The sequence below is a fragment of the Dama dama genome, chromosome 1, assembly GCF_033118175.1.
Source record: "Dama dama isolate Ldn47 chromosome 1, ASM3311817v1, whole genome shotgun sequence".
Lineage (NCBI taxonomy): Eukaryota > Metazoa > Chordata > Mammalia > Artiodactyla > Cervidae > Dama > Dama dama.
In genome coordinates this window covers 19,148,318-19,169,729 of record NC_083681.1, presented here as the reverse complement: position 1 = coordinate 19,169,729, position 21,412 = coordinate 19,148,318, and the positions used below count along the sequence as shown (strand labels likewise).

Genomic DNA, 21,412 nt, shown 5'->3' with positions numbered 1-21,412 from the left:
AGCCATTCCCTTCAGGCTTGTAGAGTTTTTATTGAGAAATCAGCTGACAGCCTCATGGGAGTTCTTGTTATGTTATTTGCTGTTTTCCCTTGCTTTTGGTATTTTATCTCTGCCTTTAATTTTTGTCAGTTTGATTACTGGCTCGGTGTGTTCCTCCTTGGGTTTACCCTTCCTGGGACTCTCTGTGCTTCCTGGACTTGGTTGACTTCCTTTCCCATGTTCAGGAAGTGTTCAGTTATTCTCTTCAAATATTTTCTTAGGTCCTTTCTCTCTCTGTTTTCCTTCTGGGACCCCTATAATATGAATGTTGGTGCATTTAATGTTGTCCAAGAGGTCTCTTAGGCTGTCTTCATTTCTTTCGATTTTCCCCCCTATTTTCGATTCTGTGGCATTGATTTCCACCATTCTGTCCTCCAGGTCATTTATCCATTCTTCTGCCATAGTTATTCTGCACTTGATTCCTTCCAGTGTGTTATTCATTTCTGTTTGTTCTTTAGCTCTTCTAGGTCTTTGGTAAACATTTCTCACATCTTCTCAATCTTTTCTTCCATTCTTTTCCCAAGATCCTGGATCATCTTCACTATCATTATTCCAAATCCTTTTTTTGGAAGGTTGCCTATCTCTAATTCATTTAATTGTTTTTCAGGGATTTTATCTTGTCCCTAACTCTCAGACATAACTTTCTGCTTTTTCATCATGATTAACTTTCTGTAATATGGTTTTTATTTTAGCTGCTGTGAGACTGTGCTTCGTGCTTCTTCTGTCTGCCCTCTGATGGATAAAGCTAAGAGGCTTGTGTAAGCTTCCTGATGAGAGGGACTGGTGATGGGAAAAACTGGATCTTGCTCTTGTGGGTAGGGCCTTGCTCAGTAAAGCTTTAATCCAATTATCTGCCGATGGGTGGGGCTGCATTCCCTACCTGGTAGTTGTTCAGCCTGAGGCGAGCCAGTCCTAGGGTCTATGGGCCCTATGGTAGGGTTAATGGTGAACTCCAAGAGGGTTGATGCCAAGGGGGAACCTTCCAGTGCCCCTGTCCCTGCAGTGAGTCCCCACCAACCCACAAGGCCCTCCAACACCATCAGGTAGTTTTGGTTCAGTCTCCTACGGGGTCACTGCTCCTCTCCTATGGGTCTTGGTGAGCACAAAATTTTGTTTGTGCCCTCCAAGACTGGAGTCTCTGTTTCCCTCATTCCTCTGGAAAGCCTATAATCAAATCCTGCTGGCCCTCAAGGCCAGATTCGCTGGGAATTTCCAGTCCCTTTGTCAGATCCCCACAATGGGAAGCCTGAGTTGTGGTTCAGAACCTTCACAATAGTGCAAGAACAACTTTGGTTTTACTGTTCTGCAGTCTGTGGGTGACCCACCCAGCAGGTGTGGGATTTGATTTTATCATGATTGAACCCCACCTACCGTCTCCCTGGAGCTTCTTTGTCTTTAGACATGGGATATCTTTTTGTGGAGGGTTCCAGCACACTCCTATCCATGATTATTCAATACTTAGTTGTAAGTCTGGTGCTCTCACAGGAGGAGTTGAGTGCACGTACTTCTACTCTGCCATCTTGAACTGGAAGCCCTGTTTTATTTATTTTTCAAATTTTATGTATTTACTTTTGGCTGTGCTGGGTCTTTGTTACTATGCCCAGGCTTTCAGGTGTCAGAGCTTCTTCTAGTTGAGGTGTGAGAGCTTCTTATGGTGATGACTTTTCTTTTTGAAAAGCATGGGCTCTACAGTGTGTGGGCTCAGCTGTTTTAGCCAATGGGCTTAGCTGCCCCATGGCATGTGGAATCTTCCTGGACCAGAGATCAAACCTGTGCCCCCTGCACCAGTAGGTGGATTCATAACCACCTTAACTGGACCACCAGGAAAGTCCTCCAATAGGTTTTAGAGAAACGAAATAGAGACTAAAAAAACAATAGAAAACATTATTGAAACTAAAAGATGGTTCTTGAAAAAATAAAATTGATAAACCTTTAGCCAGACTCATCAAGAAAAAAAAGGGAGGATGGGGGAAAAAAAAGAAAAAAAAGGGAGAGGGCCCAAATCAATATAATCAGAAATTAAAAAGAAGTTACAGCTAACACCAGAGAAATGCAAAGGGTCATTAGAGACTACTATAGGCAACTATATGCCAATAAAATGGACAACCTAGAAAAAACAAATTCTTAGAAAGGTACAATCTCCCAAGACAGAACTGGGAAGAAATAGAAAACGTGAACAGACCAATAAATAGTAATGAAGTTGAATCAGTAATTTTAAAACTCCTAACAAGCAAAAGTCCAGCAAAAGATGCCTTAACAAGTGAATTCTATAAACATTTACAGACTTAACACCTATCCTGAAACTATTTCAAAAAACTGTGGAGCCAGGAACAATTCTCAACACATTCTGTGAGGCCAGCATCACGCTGATACCAAAACCAGACAAATATATCATAAAAAGGAAAACTACAGACCAATATGACTGATGAACAGATGCAAAAATCCACAACAAAATACTAGCAAAGAACATCCAACAATAGGTTAAAAAGATCATACCCTATGATCAAGTGGGATTTATCCCAGAAATGCAAGAATTTCTCAATATTTGAAAATCAGTAATATGTTATACCACATTAACAAGATGAAAAATAAAAACCATATGATCATCTCAATAGACAGAATATAAAAAAACTTTTGATAAAACTAAAAATCCATTTATAGTGAAAACTTCCTAGAAAGCAGACATAGAGGCTAAAAGCATTCCTCTGAGATCAGGAAAAGAAAAGAATGTCCACTCTCACCACTTTTATAGAACATGACTTTGAAAGTCGTAGGCATGGCAATCAGAGAAGAAAAAAAAAGACGAAAGGAATCTAAATTGGAAAGGAAGAAGTAAAACTGTCACTGTTTTTGTGGATGACAGGATACTATATATAGAAAATCCTAAAGATGTCACCAGAAAAACTACAAGAGCTCATCAATGAACTGGGTAAAGATGTAGGATATAAAATTAATATACAGATATCTGTTACAATTGTATACACCAACAACAAACTACCATAAAGTGAAATTAAGGAATAAGTCCATTTACCACTGCCTTAAAAAGAATAAAATACCTAGGAATAAACCTTTTGCCTACAGGAGGCAAAAAGCCTGTCCTCAGAAAACTGTAAATCTGATAAAAGAAACCAAACACAACACAAACAAATGGAAAGATATGCTGTATTCTTGGATTGGAGAAACCAATATTATTAAAATGACCATATTACCCAAGGCAATCTATAGATTCAACAAAACCCTTATCAAAATGCCAAAGACTTCCCTGGTACTCTAGTGATTAGGACTCCGTGTTTCCCTTCTAGGGGCGGGGGGTGGGAGGGGGGAATGGTTTCAATCCCTGGTTGGGGAACTAACATCCTGCATGCTGTCTGTGGTCAAAACAAAATGACACTAATGATATTTTTCCCAGAACCAGAACAAATAACTTTAAAATTTGTATGGAAACACAAAAGACCCCAAATAGCCAAAAGAGTCTTGAGAAAACAGAACAGAGCTGGAGGAAACACACTCCCTGCCCTCAGACTACACAGACTACAAAGGTTATAATAATCAAGAGAGTATGGAACTGGCACAAAAACAGATACACAGATCAATGGAACAGCGTATAGTCCAGAATAAACCGTTGTACTCATGGTCAGTTAATCTGTGACAAAGGAGACAAGAATATACAATGGAGAAAAGACAGTCTCTTCAATAAGTGGGGCTGGGGAAACTGGACAGCTACATGTAAAATAATCAAATTAGAACATTCTCCAACACCATATTAAAAAAAAAAATTGGATTAAAGACCTAAAAGACTGAATACTAACAAACTCCTAGAGGAAAAAATAGGCAGAACACCCTTTGATATAAATCATAGCAATACTTTTTTTTGATCTGTCTCTTAAAGAAAAGGAAATAAAAACAAAATAAACAAATGAGACCTAATTAAACACACAAGTTTTGAACAACAAAGAAAAGAACCCACAAAACAAAAATACAACCTACTGAATGGGAGAAAATGTTAGCAAATGATATGACTAGTAAGGGGTTAATATCTAACAGATAAAAACAACTCATACAACTTATCAAACAAACAAACAACCTGATTAAAAAATGGGCATAAGGGGAAATTCCCTGGTGGTACAGTGGATAGGTATCTGCCTGCCAGTGCAGGAGACATGGGTTCAATCCCTAGTATGGGAAGATTCCACATGCCACAGAGCAAACAAGGCCTTGTTCGACAACCCACTGAGCTTGTGTGCCGCAACTACTGAAACCCATGCACCTAGAATCCGTACTCCGTAACAAGAGAAGCCACCACGGTGAGAAGCCAGTGTACTGCAATGAAGAGAAGCCCCTGCTCACCACAACTAGAGAAGGCCCATGTGCAGCAACAAAGACCCAGTGCAACCAAAAATAAAATAAATAAATAATAAGTTTTAAAAAATGGGCAGAAGACCTGAACAATTTTTTAAAGAGGAAATGCAGATGACCAACAGGCAGAAGAAAAGATGCTCCACATCACTAATTATCAGGGAAATGCAAATCAAAACCACATCACCTCACAGCTGTCACAATGTTTATCATCGTTATCATCAAAAAGAACACAAATAACAAATGTTGGCAAGGACATGGGGAAAAGGGGCCCCTTATACACTGTTGGTGGGATGTAAATTGGGGCAGCTAATGTGGAAAACAGTTTGATGGTTACTCAAAACACTGAAATCAGAATTACCCTACAACCCAGTAAAATTCTCCTGGGTATATAGCCATAAAAAACAAAAGTACCAATTTGAAAAGATATATGCAAAACCCACTGGAAAAAAAAATAATAATAAAAATTAAAAAAAAAAAAAAAAAAAAAAAGTTTTCCTTCACATCCTTCAATAAATGCTATCATTTTCTGTAAAAAAAAAAAAAAAAAAAATGAAAAGATATATGCAACCAATGTTTATAGCAGCATTACTTACAACTGCCAAGATATGCAAGCAACCTCAGTGTCCATCAAGAAATGAATGGATACACACCCACACACACAAAAGAATACTTCTCAGTCATAAAGAAGAAAGGTCTGCCATTTGCAGCAACACAGATAGACTTGGAAGGCATTTAAATGAAATAAGTCAGAGAAAGACAAATACTGTATGATATCAAGTACATGTGGAATCTAAAAACACAACAAACTAATGAATATAACAAAAAAGTTGCAGATGTACAGATATAGAGAACAAACTAGTGGTTACGAGTAGGGTGTCTTAGTTGCTCAGTTGTGTCCAACTCTTTGTAACCTCATGGACTGTAGCCTGCCAGGCTCCTCTGCCCATGGAATTCTCCAGGCAAGAATATTGGAGTAGGTAGCCATTCCCTTCTCCAGGGGATCTTCCCAACTCAGGGACTGAACTCAGGTTTCCTGCATTGCGAGAGGATTCTTTACCATCTGAGCCACCAGGGAAGGGTGTACAAGCTACTGAGTGGGAGTTTATTATAAGGACATATTGTATAACACAGGAAATACAGCTAATATTGTGAAGTAACAGTAAATGGAATATAACCTTTAAAAACTGTATTGAAAATAAAAGAAATTTTTAAATTTCTTCTATAGAGGAAAAAAACACTAAGCCATCACCTGATGAGCTGGTAAATAAAATGTAATATATCCTTACAACTGAATATTATTCAGCGATAATGAAATACTGATTCATGGTACAACATGGAAGAACTTTGAATACATTATTCTTAGTGAAAGAAGCCAGACACAAAAGACTGCACATTATATGATTCCATTTATACGAAATGACCAAAACAGGCAAATTGACAGAGGCAGAAAGTGGATTAGTGGCTGGCTGCTAGGAACTGGAAGAAGCAGGGAACTGAAACTGACTGCTAATAGGTACAAAGTTTATTTTGGCAGTGATGGAAAGGTCTGGAATTAGTGGTGATGGTTGCACAACACAGTGAAAATGTTAAAAAACACTGAATTATATATACTGTTTAAAATAATGAATTTTATGCCATGTGATTTTTAAATCAGTAGGGAAAAAAAAGAAACACATAGGGTTAGGATAACCTTATTTCCTATACATAACTTTTTTAAGAATGGAAAAGTTCATCATCAGTTTTTACTAAGTTTATATTTGCAAGATAGTTATCTTGTAAGTTAAAAGGGCAATTCTAAATATTTATGGTGTTTCAAAAGGAATCAACATGTACAGAGTAATTTTATAGGCTTTTTACAGGCCTAATAAAAGGAAAATGAAGAGGAAATTTCAAAATGTGACAAGATCTACTATACCTGGTGACAAATATCTGCCATCAATTCAATCAAGTTTTCCTTAACAGCAATATTACGAGATCCTGAAGTATATTTCCCTCTGCTTCCTATATGATTTATTTCATTAACTAGCAAATCATATAGGTTGTATAAAATACTTCTCCACTTTCTTGATTCGTAAGCACCTGTAATGTTAAAAAATAATTAAGTTAAAATATAATCTATATATACAATCCATTTGTACTGCCAACTCCCACAAAACCATTCAGCTGTTAAGGTGGAAACAATAGAAGACATCTGGTGCAGTCTATTTACTACTAATGGCTCCTCTGACTATATCCTTGACAAGTTCTACGTCCTAATGATGTCCACCTCACAGTCAGTTAACTGTATATGCTTTGGGGAGAGAAGAAATAAAAGAAAGTTTGATTGAGATTTTGATTTAATTGGTGAAAGTTTGATAAGAATATGGAAGAATTAAAAAAAAATACAATTAATAATCCCCTCTCTTATATGAGAACCAACTTCTCTGCATGCCTTTATTTAACAGAAAAACATTACCAATTTCTTCAACAAGTGTACAAATAACATGTTATCCAGACACCGCATTGTCATCTCTCCTCTTTCCCTAGACACACTCCAGTCAACTTATGTCTCTTAAAAATGCTTATTCTACAAAATCTCATGAGCGTACCAGAATACTCACAATTCTGATCTAACAAGTATGAGGAAGAAACAGTGGGGCAATTACTTTCCACAAACAAAGAACCTATTTAAATTCTACTAATGAATTTAATTTAAGCTATTTAAGAACTTAATACAATCTATCAATGTAGCCTAAAACTGTATGAGCATTTCTGATAGCCTTATCATCTGCCAAGTTTCAATTCATCCTAAACATGCATTTAACTCAAACCCTAAACATATCACACCATGCCCTAATAAGCCTAATTTTCCTTCTGGTGAGAGCTATATGAAAGATGAAAAACTGAGAAAAGTCACTATTCTTTGACCTATAGTCATTTCATGGGCTATAAATACATCTAACTATGTATACCAGAAGAACCACAAAACACACACAGCTGATTGTGATAAAGTAAGGTCATTACCCTGGTGGCTCAGATGGTAAAGCGGCAGCCTGAAATGCGGGAGACCTGGGTTCAATCCCTGGGTCGGGAAGATCTCCTGGAGAAGGAAATAGCAACCCACTCTGGTACTCTTGCCTGGAAAATCCCATGGGCGGTGGAACCTGGTAGGCTACAGTCCATGGGATGGCAAAGAGTCGGACACGACTGAGCGACTTCACTTTCACTTTCAAGGTCATTACACTAACCATGATGAATTGGCTTAAAAGCTAGTACAAGCCAGAGTCAAAACATAGCCTAAGCATGAGTGAACTCATTCAATTCCGGTTATACCCACTAAAATTCTTGTCTACTGAATGGAACTACACCATCCAAGCAATACTCTCTTGATGATAGATTAACCTAAAGGAATGAAGGGAGGGTAAGTCATTTATTTTCAGTTTCCCTAGCAAACAGAAGCCTGGAATAACTATGAGGTTTGAGGCAATATGTATTTATCTTCATTGGGAACTGACATCTAGCTGGTTCAGTCCATATTTATCTATTTTATTTTTCTAATAAAAGCAATACATATGTAGATAAACAAGATCTTGCCTTCTCTGTGTCACACCTCTTAGCACCTAATTATTACTACATAATCAGCTCCTAGAGGAAACAGTGTCTCATCTTTGTTTGTACTCCTCATAAAATGCAGAACTGTACTAAACAAATGGCAATGCATGATAAGATTTGATACCATAGTTTCCATTTTTTTTTTAAGAAAGTGAAAAATATCCTCATGACTAATTCTATTACCATGCATAACAATCCAGAGGAAGGTCATAACCTCCTGATTATACAGATTTTATACTTAACCCTTTGTGTATCAATGAAGAAACAAATTCAAAATAGCAAAAACTTTCTTTATACCTTTATCTTGAGTTTTGGCTCCCTTTGGATGATGAATATAAATTTGTAGCTGAAATAATTCAATAATTACTTCTTTTAAGGAATTATTAAGTCTCTGTTGAGTCCAAATATAAAGTAAGGTAGGAAGAATTTCATCTCCTAATTCACACACTCGAATTCGAAAGTTAACAGACAAAGTTTTGAGGAAGATAATAAATGCTGCTAAGATATGATTTAGACCTGCAGGGCTCTTTTCTTGTCTGTAACATAAAATAAAAAGACTTAATACAACAGGGGAAATGCACAAACTGAAGACAGTTATGAAGTTGCACACTGAAAGAAAAAATTTGATATGCAAATAATAACCTTACTTTCAGACTTGTTCAGAAAAAAAAAAATCATAGCAGCATTGCATAGCAACAGCAAAAAACAGTTCTTAATTGGCACTAAGAGATCTGTTCTTTCTCCCTGCTGCTAAAACACTGTCTAAAAATAAACTAATTCATAATACCTACCACTTACAAAATAGTTCACATTATAAATTGGGTAATGCCAGATAGTAAGATATTGATATTTCCAAAACACATCCCCATTTCATTTTATTCTTAGCGCATTATACCTATCTTCAAAAATGGGGAAAATAAAAATACTTAAGAGGCCATAAAGCTTTCTCTGTTATTAAAAAAGCAAGACATCTCCCCACTCAAGAACATTACTTCATGTTCTGCATATTGAATATTCAGGAAGTACTGGACCTAACACTTTCTTAGGGAATCCACTAGTTCTACTATAACAGATCCAACACTTCCTTATGATTGGTAAAAAATTGTAGTTACTGAATATAAAACACAGTCTTGTAAAAGGATCAGATGGATTTCCAATACAAAACAAAAATAGATTAGATTACCGTGCCTGCTGAATAGCCTTAGAAAAAAAATCCAAAAATTTGGGATGTAATCCATCAGTCTGTGAACAGCATCCTTTGGTCACAACTTGAATTATTCTTGCCACCAAAACTCTATTAATGTCTTGTGAAGGTTTAAGATATAGACTGCAATACACAGAGAACAATTCTTAAAAAAAAAAAAAAAAAGTATTAGTTATGTTTTTAAAAAGAAAACTATCAAAACATTTAACTTAATTAAATGCCACAATTCAAATTTCAGTAATCCCATAAACAAAACATTAAAAATTATACTAATTTATATTTAATACAGTTAAAGAATCCCATCAATATTTAACTTTATAAATTAAACTCTCTCCAATACAGGAACAGGGCTTCCTTGGTGGATCAGTGGTAAAGACTCTGCCTGCCAGTGCAGGAGACACAGGTTTGATCCCTGGACCAGAAAGATCCCACGTGCTGCAGAGCAGCTAAGCCTATGTGCCACAACTGCTGAGGCCCACATGCCCTAGAACCAGTCCTCTGCAGCAAGAGAAGCCACCGCAAAGATAAGCCCAGGCACCGCAACTAAAACGTAGCCCCTGCTCACCACAACTAGTGAAAAGTCCCCCAGCGACAAGGACCCAGCACAACCAAAAATAAATAAATAAATAAAAATCATTAAAAAAAAAAAAAAATAAGACAGGAACAACTATAGGCAGCAAAGTATGTGAACACCAGTTTAAGAGCCAGACCTCAGACTTAATTCTCTATTCCTAAATTTCTTTGGCTAGGCCCAACAAAGCACTTGAGACAGTGTGTTCTCCACAGTTTTATACTGTTCTATGCTAGTTGCCTAATAATGTGTGTAAAGTGTGTCAGGAAGTGTGAAAGGACTGACACTTTACGCTATTTTCAATCTAACAAATTAAAATACCAGGGGACTTCCCCAGTGATCCAGTGGCCAAGACTCCACACTCCAAATGCAGGGGGCCCAGGTTCAATCCCTGGTCAGGGCACTAGATCCCATATGCTGCAACTAGGAGTTGGCATGCTACAACTAAAAAGATATTACATGCTCCAGCTAAAAAGATCCCACATGCCACAACTAAAAGATCCTACATGCTGCAAAGAAGACAGAAGATCCCATGTACCACGATTAAGACCTGGTGCAGTCAGATAAATGTAAAAAAAAAAAAATAGAATACCAGTTATATGGACACTGACAGAAGACATGAGATTCCTAATCAGAGAAAAAGGACAATTTCTCACAGCAATGATGGGTATCCAGAGTAGCCAGAATGAGTAGAGTAGCCGATGAGTAGCCAGAATATCTTTTTTTTTTTTTTTTAATTTATTTTTGGCTGTGCTGCATCTTCACTGATGCGAGCAGGGGAGACTCTCTAGTTCCAGTGAGCGGGCTTCCCACTGAAGTAGCTTCTCTTGTTGCAAAGCACGGGCTCTAGGGCGTGTGGATTTCAGGAGTTGCAGCTCCCGGGCTCTAGAGCACAGGCTCAACAATTGTGGTGCATGCTCTTAGCTGTTCTGTGGCATGTGGGATACTCCCAGCTCAGGGATCGAACCCATGTCTCCTGCATTGGCAGGTGGTTTCTCTACCACTGAGCCACCAGGGAAGTCCAAGAATCAGCTTTTTGTTTCTGTAATTTTTCTTTATTGTTTTCTGTATTCATTGATTTCTGTTATTTTGCTTGAAATCTTTGGATTTTTCTTTTTCTAGTTCTTGAGATGGAATCTAAGGTATATATTGATATATTTATACTTGGAATTCAAGGTGTATATATATATATATATATATACACACATACTTGATATCATTTCTTCTTTTCTAATGTAGGCATTTAATGCTATAAATTGCTCTCTCAAAATTGTCAATATTTGTGAGATGTGACTAAAGTAGTGTTTAGAGAAAAATTTATTATATTAAATGCATGTACTGGGAAAGAAGCTCTCAAATTAATGATCTAAGTTTAAGAAACTAGAGAAGAAATGAAACCCAAAACAAACAGAAGGAACTAAAAATGGTAAGATCAGAATCTGTAGTGAAAGAGGCAATATCACAACAGAGCCTAAGCATATTAAAAGGATGATAAGACAATATTTAAGAACTTTACACTCATACTTTCAACAACTTACATGAAATGAACAAATTCTTAAAGAAACAAATAATCAAATATCACTGAAATATTTAACCTAAATATATTGCATCTATATTGCATAACCTAAATCTTGCATCTATTAAAGAAACCGAGTTCATAGTTAAAAACCTTACAACAACCACGACCTCCAAATTCAACCCAATAATATATAAAATAGATAATACATCATGCCCTAGTAGGGTATATAGCAGGAACACAAGGTTGAGTCAACCTATGAAAAACTAATCAACATAACTCACCATTATCAATAAACTAAGACAAAAAGCTCTATAATTATCTCAATATATGCAGGAAAAAATTTAACCTAATTCAATAACCACTCATGATAAAAATGAGCAACCAGAATAGAAGGAAATGTCCTCAGCCTGTATCAACAGCTAACATGCTAATGAGCAAACACTGAATTGTTCCACCTAAAACCAGGAAAAGGACAAGAAAGGATGTCTGTTCTCACCACTCCTAATCAAAATCATATTGGAGGAGAAATTATTTAAACTCTTAGAAGAAAATAGAGGAGGAAAGTTTCATGACATTGAATTTGGCAATGAGTTCTTGGAAAAGACCCCCAAAGCACAGGCAATGAAAGAAAAAATAGATAAACTGTATTCATCAAATCAAAACCTTTCATGCATCAAAGGACACTATCATCAGAATTAAAGGCAATCCGCAAAAGTCTGTATAGTCTAAGCTATGATTTTTCCAGTGGTCACGTACAGATGTGAGAGGTGGACCATAAAGAAGGCTGAGTGCCGAAAAATTAATGCTTTCGAATTATGGTGATGGAGAAGCCTCTTGAGCATTCCTTCTTCAGCAAGAAGATCAAACCAGTCAATCCTAAAGGAAATCAACCCTGAATATTCACTGAAAAGACTGATGCTGAAGCTGAAGCTCCAATAGTCTGTCCACCTGATGTGAAGTACTGACTCATCGGAAAAGACCCTGATGTTGGAAAGACTGAAGGCGGGAGGAGAAGGGGACGACAGAGGATGAGCTGGTTAGATGGCATCACTGACTCAACGGACATGAGTTTGAACAAACTTCACTCCAGGAATGAAGGCCAGAGAAGCCTGGTGTTCTGCAGTCTGTGGGGTTGCAAAGAGTCAGATGTGACTTAGCAACTAAAAAACAACAAGGAATTATTGCGGGAAGCACACTGACTGAAACCACCCACCCTGGCTAGACACCATAGTAACCATTTGCATGAGTTGTTTTATGAAGGAGGTCCTGGTAAGGAACACAGTGCTATTAAGCCACCACCAACTGGAAGAGTCCATTGGAGAGGGGGACGACAGAGGACGAGATGGTTGGATGGCATCACCGACTCGATGGACATGAGTTTTTGAGCAAGCTCCAGGAGTTGGTGATGGACAGGGAAGCCTGGTGTGCTGCAGTCCACGGGGTCGCAAAGAGTTGGACATGACTGAGCGACTGAACTGAACTGAACTGAACTGGAAGAGTTCGGGAAAGGTCAAAAGGTGACACCATGTGTCGAACCACCTCCCAGAATCCTTCTCGCTGACATCCATCTTGGATGAGCAATGGTTGCGCCACCAGGAAGGACTCTGAGTCAGAATGACTGACCAAAGACAACCTGGAAACTAACCCCATCACCATAAACTCCGAGACTGCAAGCCACATGGCAGAGCAGTTCTCCTGGGTTCCCTAACCCTACTGCTCTCTGCCTGAGCGCCTCTTCCCAATAAAATATCTTGCTTTTTCAGCACATGTGTCTCCTTCAACAATTCATTTCCAAGTGTTAAGACAAGAGCCCACTTTCAGGTCCTGGAAGGGGTCCCCCTTCCTGCAACAGAATGGGAGAAAATATTTCCAAACTATGTATCTGATTAGGGATTAATATTCAAAGTATATAAAGAACTCCTACAATCCAACAACAACCAACCTTATAAAAACTGGCCAAAATATTTGAATAGACTTTTGTCTAGAGATGCTATACAAATAGCCAAATAAGCATATGAAAAGTTCAACATCACTAGTCATTAAAGAAAGATAAACCAAAATTACAATGAGATACCACTTCCCATATATTTTTAGGATGGCTATTATCAAAAAAAAGAAAGAAAATGAAGTGCTGGTGAGGGTGTGGAGAAACTGAAACACCTGTCCATTGCTCGTGAATATGTAAAATGGTGTAGCCCTGGTGTAGCCCTTGTGGGAAACAGTATGGTGAGTAGTTAAAAAATTAAACATAGAATCGTCACATGATGCAGCAATTTCACTTCTGAATATATACCCAAAATAAATGAAAGCAAGGACACAAAGAGCTATTTGTACACCCATGTTTATAACAGCATTATTCACAGTAGCCTAACATACTAACAACCCAAGTGTCCAATGACAGATGAATGGGTAAAGAAAATGTAGTATACATAAACGATGGAATATCACTAAGACTTTAAAAGGAAGAAAACTCTGATGAATGCTACAACATGTGAACATTATGCTAAGTGAAATAAGTCATTCAGAAAAGGACAAATATTGTAGAATTTCATTTATAGGAGCGAGAGTAGTCAAATTCACAGAGACAGAAAGTAGAATAGTTGCCAAGAGCTGGAGGAGGAAGTAGGGCAGGTTCTTATTTAGTGGATACACTTTCAGTTTAGGAAGAAGAAAAAAGTTCTAGAAATGAGTGGTGACGGTTGCACAACAATGAATATCCTTAATACCACTGAATTGTATACATAAAAATGGTTAAAACAGTAAATTTTATGTTATGCATATCTTATCATTAAAAAATACTTATACTGAGGTCCTAGCCAATATAAGGCGAAAAAACAAATCAGGCCACATGGCTCATTAAAACAAAAGAACAAAAAAAAAAAAAAGAAAGAAAAAAAAAGTAAAACAAAAGAGGTGTTAGACCTAATAAGTGAGTGATTTTGGCAAGGTTCCAGATCGGTATGGTATTTATGAACAAAATGGAAAAGAAAATGTTTTTAAAAGACAGTAAAATTTACCAACTACAGCAGTATAAATCTAACAAAACTATACAAATTCTGCAAATGCTGACAAATCAAAAACGACCTAAATAAATGGAGAGATATATCATGCTCATGGACTGGAAGAGTCTATGTTGTTAAGATGTCTAGCTCTCCTAAATTGTTCAACAGGGTCAAAACAATCCAAATAAAACTCCTGCAGGACTTTTTGTGGAGAAGGCAATGGCAACCCACTCCAGTACTCTTGCCTGGAAAATCCCATGGACGGAGGAGCCTGGTAGGCTGCAGTCCATGGAGTCACTACGGGTTGGACACAACTGAGCGACTTCACTTTCACTTTTCCCTTTCATGCATTGGAGAAGGAAATGGCAACCCACTCCAGTATTCTTGCCTGGAGAATCCCAGGGACGGGGGGAGCCTGGTGGGCTGCCGTCTATGGGATCACAGAGTCGGACACGACTGAAGCAACTTGGCAGCAGCAGCAGGACTTTTTGTAGAAATTAACATGCTGATTCCAAAATATATATAGAAATGTTGGTTTAGTCTTAGACCATCTTCTCATCTCACATTAAACTCTCTACCTAGACAATTTCATCCATAACAATGGTTTCAATAGCCACCTCTACCAAATATATTTTGAATGTAAACACCTCTTGAGCAGAGTTTCATTAGAGAAGTAAATTTCAGAGAAGGTAACTAACTAGAAAAATTCAAAATAATCAATCAAAACGACTGATTATTACAAGTGTAAGTAGTTTCCTTAAAAATACAGAGAATTTCAGAGAACATGCCAGATGATGGAATCATTATATAGAGACTAGAGGAATTATTGCCTATTTTTCAGAGACTCATCATTACAAGTAATAATCTAAAATGTACAAATATCCTAAATATTTAGGCTGAACTATTTTGGTGACAGATGTGTTGAAGTATCCTAGACATCACTGGCCTATTCTCCAAAGGCTGCTACTAGGCTTTCTGAGGCCCTGTTTGAGACACAACTTCCTTTGTGTTCAGAAAAACAGCAAAGGCCCCAGATATATAAGAAATTAAGCAATAGCTGAGAAGACATTTATTCATGTAGGAACAGTAGAATACAGTGCAGGGCACTGATTAGGTCATGGTTTTACAGTCCATAAACATCTTATTTTGAAATGATAAATTGACAGTAAAAAAAAATACAGATAAATGTCTATTAAGTTATCACAACTTATCTTGAATACTTCTCAATGAAAAACACTGAGTTTCTAAATTTTCAGAGGCAACTACATTAGAAGACTTTGACACCTGGCTTAAAAGTCACCTCGTTAAAGCCAAATACCATTTCCACCCACTTAGCCCACCCAGAGCCAGAAATACTCTACCTCTGAAATCAATAAACTCAAATATTTCAGTCTCTGACCAAATTTCCTTTGTGGTCACATAGTACTTCTCACCTAGAAACTGTCAACAATACCTCGCTGGCATCCATCCCACTCTACTTACCTTCTAAGTCACTGAGTCCTATATATTCTATCATAGTATTTTTCGGTAAAGAATCCACCTGCAATGCAGGAGACCTGGGTTCAATCCCTCAGTTGGGAAGATCCCCTGAAGGAGGGCATGGAAACCCACTCCAGTATTCTTGTCTGAAGAATCCCAATGGACAGAGGAGCCTGGTGGGCTACAGTCCATGCGATTGCAAAGAGTCAGACACAACTGAGTGACTAAACACCGCACAGCACCTTACCAGTGACCTGCTAACTGCCTAATCCAATTGATACTTCTGTGTCTTACTACCTCTACAACACTTGAAATGCCACACCTCTTCCAACGTGAAACTCTCTTGCTTTCCCTTTTATGACGCCTCTCTCTCTTGGTTTTCTTCTTTCTACTCTAATCATTGTTGAGTTTAGGTGTCACTGATTTGTGAACTCACTTCCTTCTAACTTTTGGTTTACTTTGTTTTTTTCTGTCATTGGACTGCCAAGTCTTTGAGGAAAGGTATGGCATCTTTCAATTCTACAATTTAAGTTCTGATAGCAGGCACCAAATACATTATTAGTGACAACAATTTAGGAAGTACATAATATATAAAAACTGTTAAAATCTATAACCATTTAATTTTACCAAGGTACTGTTAAACTGTGAGGTCATTTGGGAGATATATATAGTCTCTCAACGTTCTTTTGGTGAAATTTCATTTCACAAGGAAAAAAGTCACAAACAACAAACTTTAAAACATACCAAGCCACTGTTGCTGAGATATTTCACACCAGTATTTCCTCACCGAAAGAATGTCCTTCAGCAATATATTGCTACAATCAGATCCATAAATAGCACCATGGGATGAATCTTTCACTGTATCCATGATATAATTCAACAGTTCCTGACATTTCAGCTTGGGTGCTCCTATTTAAAAATAAACAAGTAGAAACATAAACCTCAAGAAAAATATGTTAAGGACGCTTGGAACAGCAATTGTATGAACCTCCTTCTCATAAAAGAGTGATTAGAAAATTATGGCCCTTGGGGCAAAATTCAGCCAACCATCTGTTTTTTAAAACAAAGTTTTATCAGACCACAGACGTATCTATTAACTTACATATTGTTTATGGCTACTTTCATGCTAAAATGGCAAAGTTGAGCAGTTGAGACAGAGACGACATAGCCTGCAAAACTCAAAAACATTTCTATCTGGTCCCTTTACCAATCTGCTAGTCTGCCAAATCTGTAGGATTATATAACAAAAACAATCATTCACTCTATCCTTAATAATTCACAATTTCTGACATTAGACCTAAAATGATTCAAAGTTTCTTGGTGTTTTTAATAAAAATCTGAATTTATTAGAATAAGACATTAAGGAGAGTACTATTTACTTTGAAAAGCAAAATTACTTTAAAGTCTTATAATAGCATTTATTGCATACAAATATATAAGGCTATAATTTTTAGTTTTGTTTATTAGAGGTCCTGAAAGTTTTGTATATATATACACATATATACATTTTATATAATATACATATATATATATAATGGATATATTCTTAAAGGTAACAAAATACATTTAAAAATTACTTAGTTATTTTTGTTACAGTAAATCATGCTGGTGTCACAGCTGAAATTTTTCATATTTCACTATTAACAACCTTAAAATTGCATATATATTTTTTGTTGTAAGCTATGAACAAGTCATTATGTACATCTGAATATATACTAGTTTAGGGTTTTTTTATGATAAGACTAGTTGTATTCAGTATATAAGTATGGTAAATAAAAATACACTGGTACAACTAAAAAAATCACTGCTCCTTGGCCTTTTGGCTAAAATATTATTTTTACTAATGACTTGTATTATAATTTTAGAAATCTGGCTAATGATGAAATGCACAATCATAATATCCTCTGCTGTAACACCCTGTGCATTTCTCTCTTATAGTCTTTGTAACATTTTCTTAACTATAACTTCTGTCATAGTTGAACAATATTTGCTTACTGGTTCCTTTCCAGCTACCTCTTTTTTTCTCATCTGTTTCTTTCATCAAATCTTAGATGTTAAGCAAGTCTGGCAAAATTTAGACATGTGTTAAATTCCCATCAACCCTCAAACCATTTGAAAAACAAATTTAAGAAGTGAGATAACATGATAGTAGCAGCCTGGTCTTGTTCTGAGTTTAACAAAAACTCAAAAGAAAAAAAAGCCTTAAATAAAAATACACTTTACACTTAATCTTAGCCAAAAGGCCGAGAAGCAATTAAAAAAAAATACACTTTAAAATGTGATCCCCATTGTTAATTTTGCAATAGAAGGGTTTTTTTCACTTTAAAGCAAAATTCTAAGCTGCATACTTTTCTGATGGGCTATGAATGAGCTACAAGTATCTTTCATTCAATCATAAACTCTGTAAGACCAGATTAAGATCTATTAAGAGCCCAGCAGTAGTAGCCAAGAATATAAAGTTTAATAGATACAGAGAAAAAGCAGGTTCAAAAACATTTCAGTGTGGTTTTCTTTTGTCTGTGCTGGAGTCTCTTCTCAGGACTTGGAGCTATCCACATGAAATGGCATCTCAGAGGACATAGAAAACTAAATTTTTGCTAAAGCCATTGTCTTTAGACTCAACTTTCATCCTACCATTCTGAAGTATCATTTACTAACAATTCTATAACCTTCTACTTAATAATGTTTACCCATAATCGGCTTTTCTGATTCTTAAACTAAACTTGACATCACAAAGTCAATTTCTTATTTGTGAAGAGTAAACAGTTTGAGTCCAAGTTCCTAAACAAATATTTCTGCTTCTAGCTTTTTAGCATTGTATGACAACCATTTCCTTACAGAAAGCAATTTCTGTATTCTGGTTCAAAAATATCAGCTTTTCAAAACATTAACCGTGTAAGTATAAAATAAGAGCCATGCAGCTCATCAGGAGCAAAAAAGAACTTGTCTTTTTTTTTTTATTTATAATAAGCACGGGGCTGGTTGAGTATGGGTTCTGACTGCCAAAAAAGCTAATTGATCTTAGAATGAATTTGTTAACGTATAGAATAAAAGCTATCCAAGCCCTGTTCCACTCCATACCAATCAGAATATGCCTATAACACTGAGTCCCACACGTTTTAGGAGAGAGAGTTAAACTGAAGATTTAGAAAAGTGATACAAAGGTAGGCCATATGAGCTAAAGGGAGCAGGTCTGTTTAGCTTATAGAAGAGGACTCAGAAAATATCATGTCTAACTTCAAATATCTCAAAGGATGTCATATTAAAAAGATTAGTATTTTTTGTATTATCTCAGAAAATAGAAGCAGTAACAAACAGACAAGTTTTCCCTACTGTGAGGACTACTCTAAGATAGAAAAGAAAGTCTCAAAAGGTATGTTTAATCATTGAGACCATCTAAGTGCCAGGGATATATAGATGGGATTCAGGAAAAATGGGTAGATGAAATATTTTTTTTTTTCCCAAGCTATAGCGAGTAGATTCCTGCCACGCCAAGTCCATAACTGAGGTCCTGTTACAGTAGCCTCTGGAAACTCATTTCTTTCTAAACTGCAGCTGATACAGAGAAAAAGGAGGATGTAATTCTGTCTGCCAGCGGAAGCAGAGGCAATGGAGATCGCATTTCAGACCCAGTGGCCGCCAGCAGCCTAGACACCTGCATGTGACGAAAGGATGGGGATCCAGGAGGAGCTGAGAGGTGAGTTAAGTGTTCAGATTTAAAAGGCTGATCAAACCATCCCTCAAGCTACAAAAGCACCTTTGAAAACCATGACATTATCTTTTAGAGTAAAAAAAAAAAATTGTTATTTAGTCGCTCAGTCATGGACTGTAGATGGCCAGGCTCTTCTGTCCATGGGACTTCCCAAGCAAGAATACTGGAGTGGGTTGCCATTTCCTTCTCCAGAAATGATATTTTTTAATTCTTTCAACCCTGAGATCCTATCATTCTATGCTTATATAACAGGCTTCCCTTGTGGCTCAGCTGGTAAAGAATCCACCTGCAATGAGGGAGTCCTGGGTTCAATCCCTGGGTTGGGAAGATCTCCTGGAGAAGGAAAAGGCTATCTACTCTAGTATTCTGGCCTGCAGAATATTGTATAGTCCATGGGACTGCAAAGAGTCAGACATGACTGAGTGACTTTCAAATTCACTTTTTCACTATGCTTGTATAAATTCCTCCAAATATTTGAAGCTATAATAATAAAAATCATTGTATGTACTAGAAATCAGAGTTAGTACTCAACTTTTATCTCACCCTATTCAGACCAAACTCATGAAACAATAACCCATTAAGCCAAGTAACAGCACTTACTTTTATTTGCACATTTGATGAAGAATTTGACCAAGCTACTGATTTCTTGCATCTTTTTCTGCCTGGTGGCTTGTGTTGAGGCTGATACATTTTGTCTTGCTGTTCTCAGACATTCTGTTTCTTTCTGAATATATTTCTGTAAAAACCTTCAAAAACATGAAATGGAATTCCAGAAACTTGTTAAATACTAACATTATTTTAATAGTTTCAAAATGTTCTTCATGCCATCATAAAGAGCACTTTTAAACCACACTTCTAAACAATGTACACTAACCAAAACAATTACATTTCCAAGGCCAAGCCTTCAACACCAATTTAAAGTCTGGTCTACAAAGCTCTTAATCTGTTAACTTCCATGATTTTCTACTGCTTTCCTGCTTGCTTTCTCATTTATCATTAAAAGCTTGCAAAACAATTAAGGGCTCTCAATTCTTTCTCACCTCTTTCTGCTATTTAGTACATGACGTGTGTGTGTGTGTGTGTGTGTGTGTGTGTATTACATAACCTACTATTAAGGAAATTAAAATGGAGGAAGTCTTGTCCAAGCTTCAGCAGCAACAGAGTAGGCCTTTCACCTGCTTCTGATCTGCCTGGACACTGCCTCGGTTTCATACCTGCCTGCAATTACAACAAGCCAGGGGGCACTTTAGATAAGAAAGGAGTGGGTCTTGGAATCTCTTTCGCCCCTGAGGACCTGGCCAGTCCCCCAGGGTCTACAAAGTTTTATGACTCACAAGGTGAAACCACATTGTAAAAATTAAATCAGGGTTTCATTTGCGCATGCAAACTGAAGATGATATCAGCTTGTGGCCTGGGATTATAAGCAGGAGCCCCTAAACTAGCAATTTGAAGCCTCACCCATGGGGTGGACGTACAGCCCAGGACCTTTTCCCAATTGGGACTCCCGACTGCTGTTGACAAGGGACTTCCCAGCACTGTTTAAGTCTGAATGTTGGTTGGCCCAATTTGGTGATGTATATGCTGTTACTCTTCTCTATTATTTCTATTTCCTGTTCTTTTAATAACTGCAAGGAGATCCAACCAGTCCATCTTAAAGATCAGTCCTGGGTGTTCACTGGAAGGTCTGATGTTGAAGCTGAAACTCCAATACTTTGGCCACCTCATGCGAAGAGCTGACTCATTTGAAAAGACTCTGATACTGGGAAAGATGGAAGGCAGGAGGAGAAGGGGACGATAGAGGATGAGATGATTAGATGCCATCACAGACTCAACGGACATGAGTTTGGGTAAACTCTGGGAGTTGGTGATGGACAGAGGGGCCTGGTGTGCTGCGGTTCATGGGGTTGTAAAGAATCGGACACAACTGAGTGACTGA

General features: G+C 37.2%; 1 protein-coding gene across 1 annotated transcript in view; it reads right to left on the bottom strand.

Annotated features, from left to right (window-relative positions):
- ATM (ATM serine/threonine kinase) overlaps positions 1-21,412 on the bottom strand; it is a 153,563-nt gene that overhangs the window by 118,513 nt on the left and 13,638 nt on the right. Inside the window, exons 5-9 of the mRNA XM_061144255.1 lie at positions 20,077-20,222; positions 16,509-16,673; positions 9,173-9,338; positions 8,287-8,525; positions 6,314-6,477 (exon numbers count right to left, since the gene is read on the bottom strand). Of these exons, the coding sequence (XP_061000238.1) occupies positions 6,314-6,477; positions 8,287-8,525; positions 9,173-9,338; positions 16,509-16,673; positions 20,077-20,222 (880 nt within the window). The remainder of the gene's footprint in view (positions 1-6,313; positions 6,478-8,286; positions 8,526-9,172; positions 9,339-16,508; positions 16,674-20,076; positions 20,223-21,412) is intronic.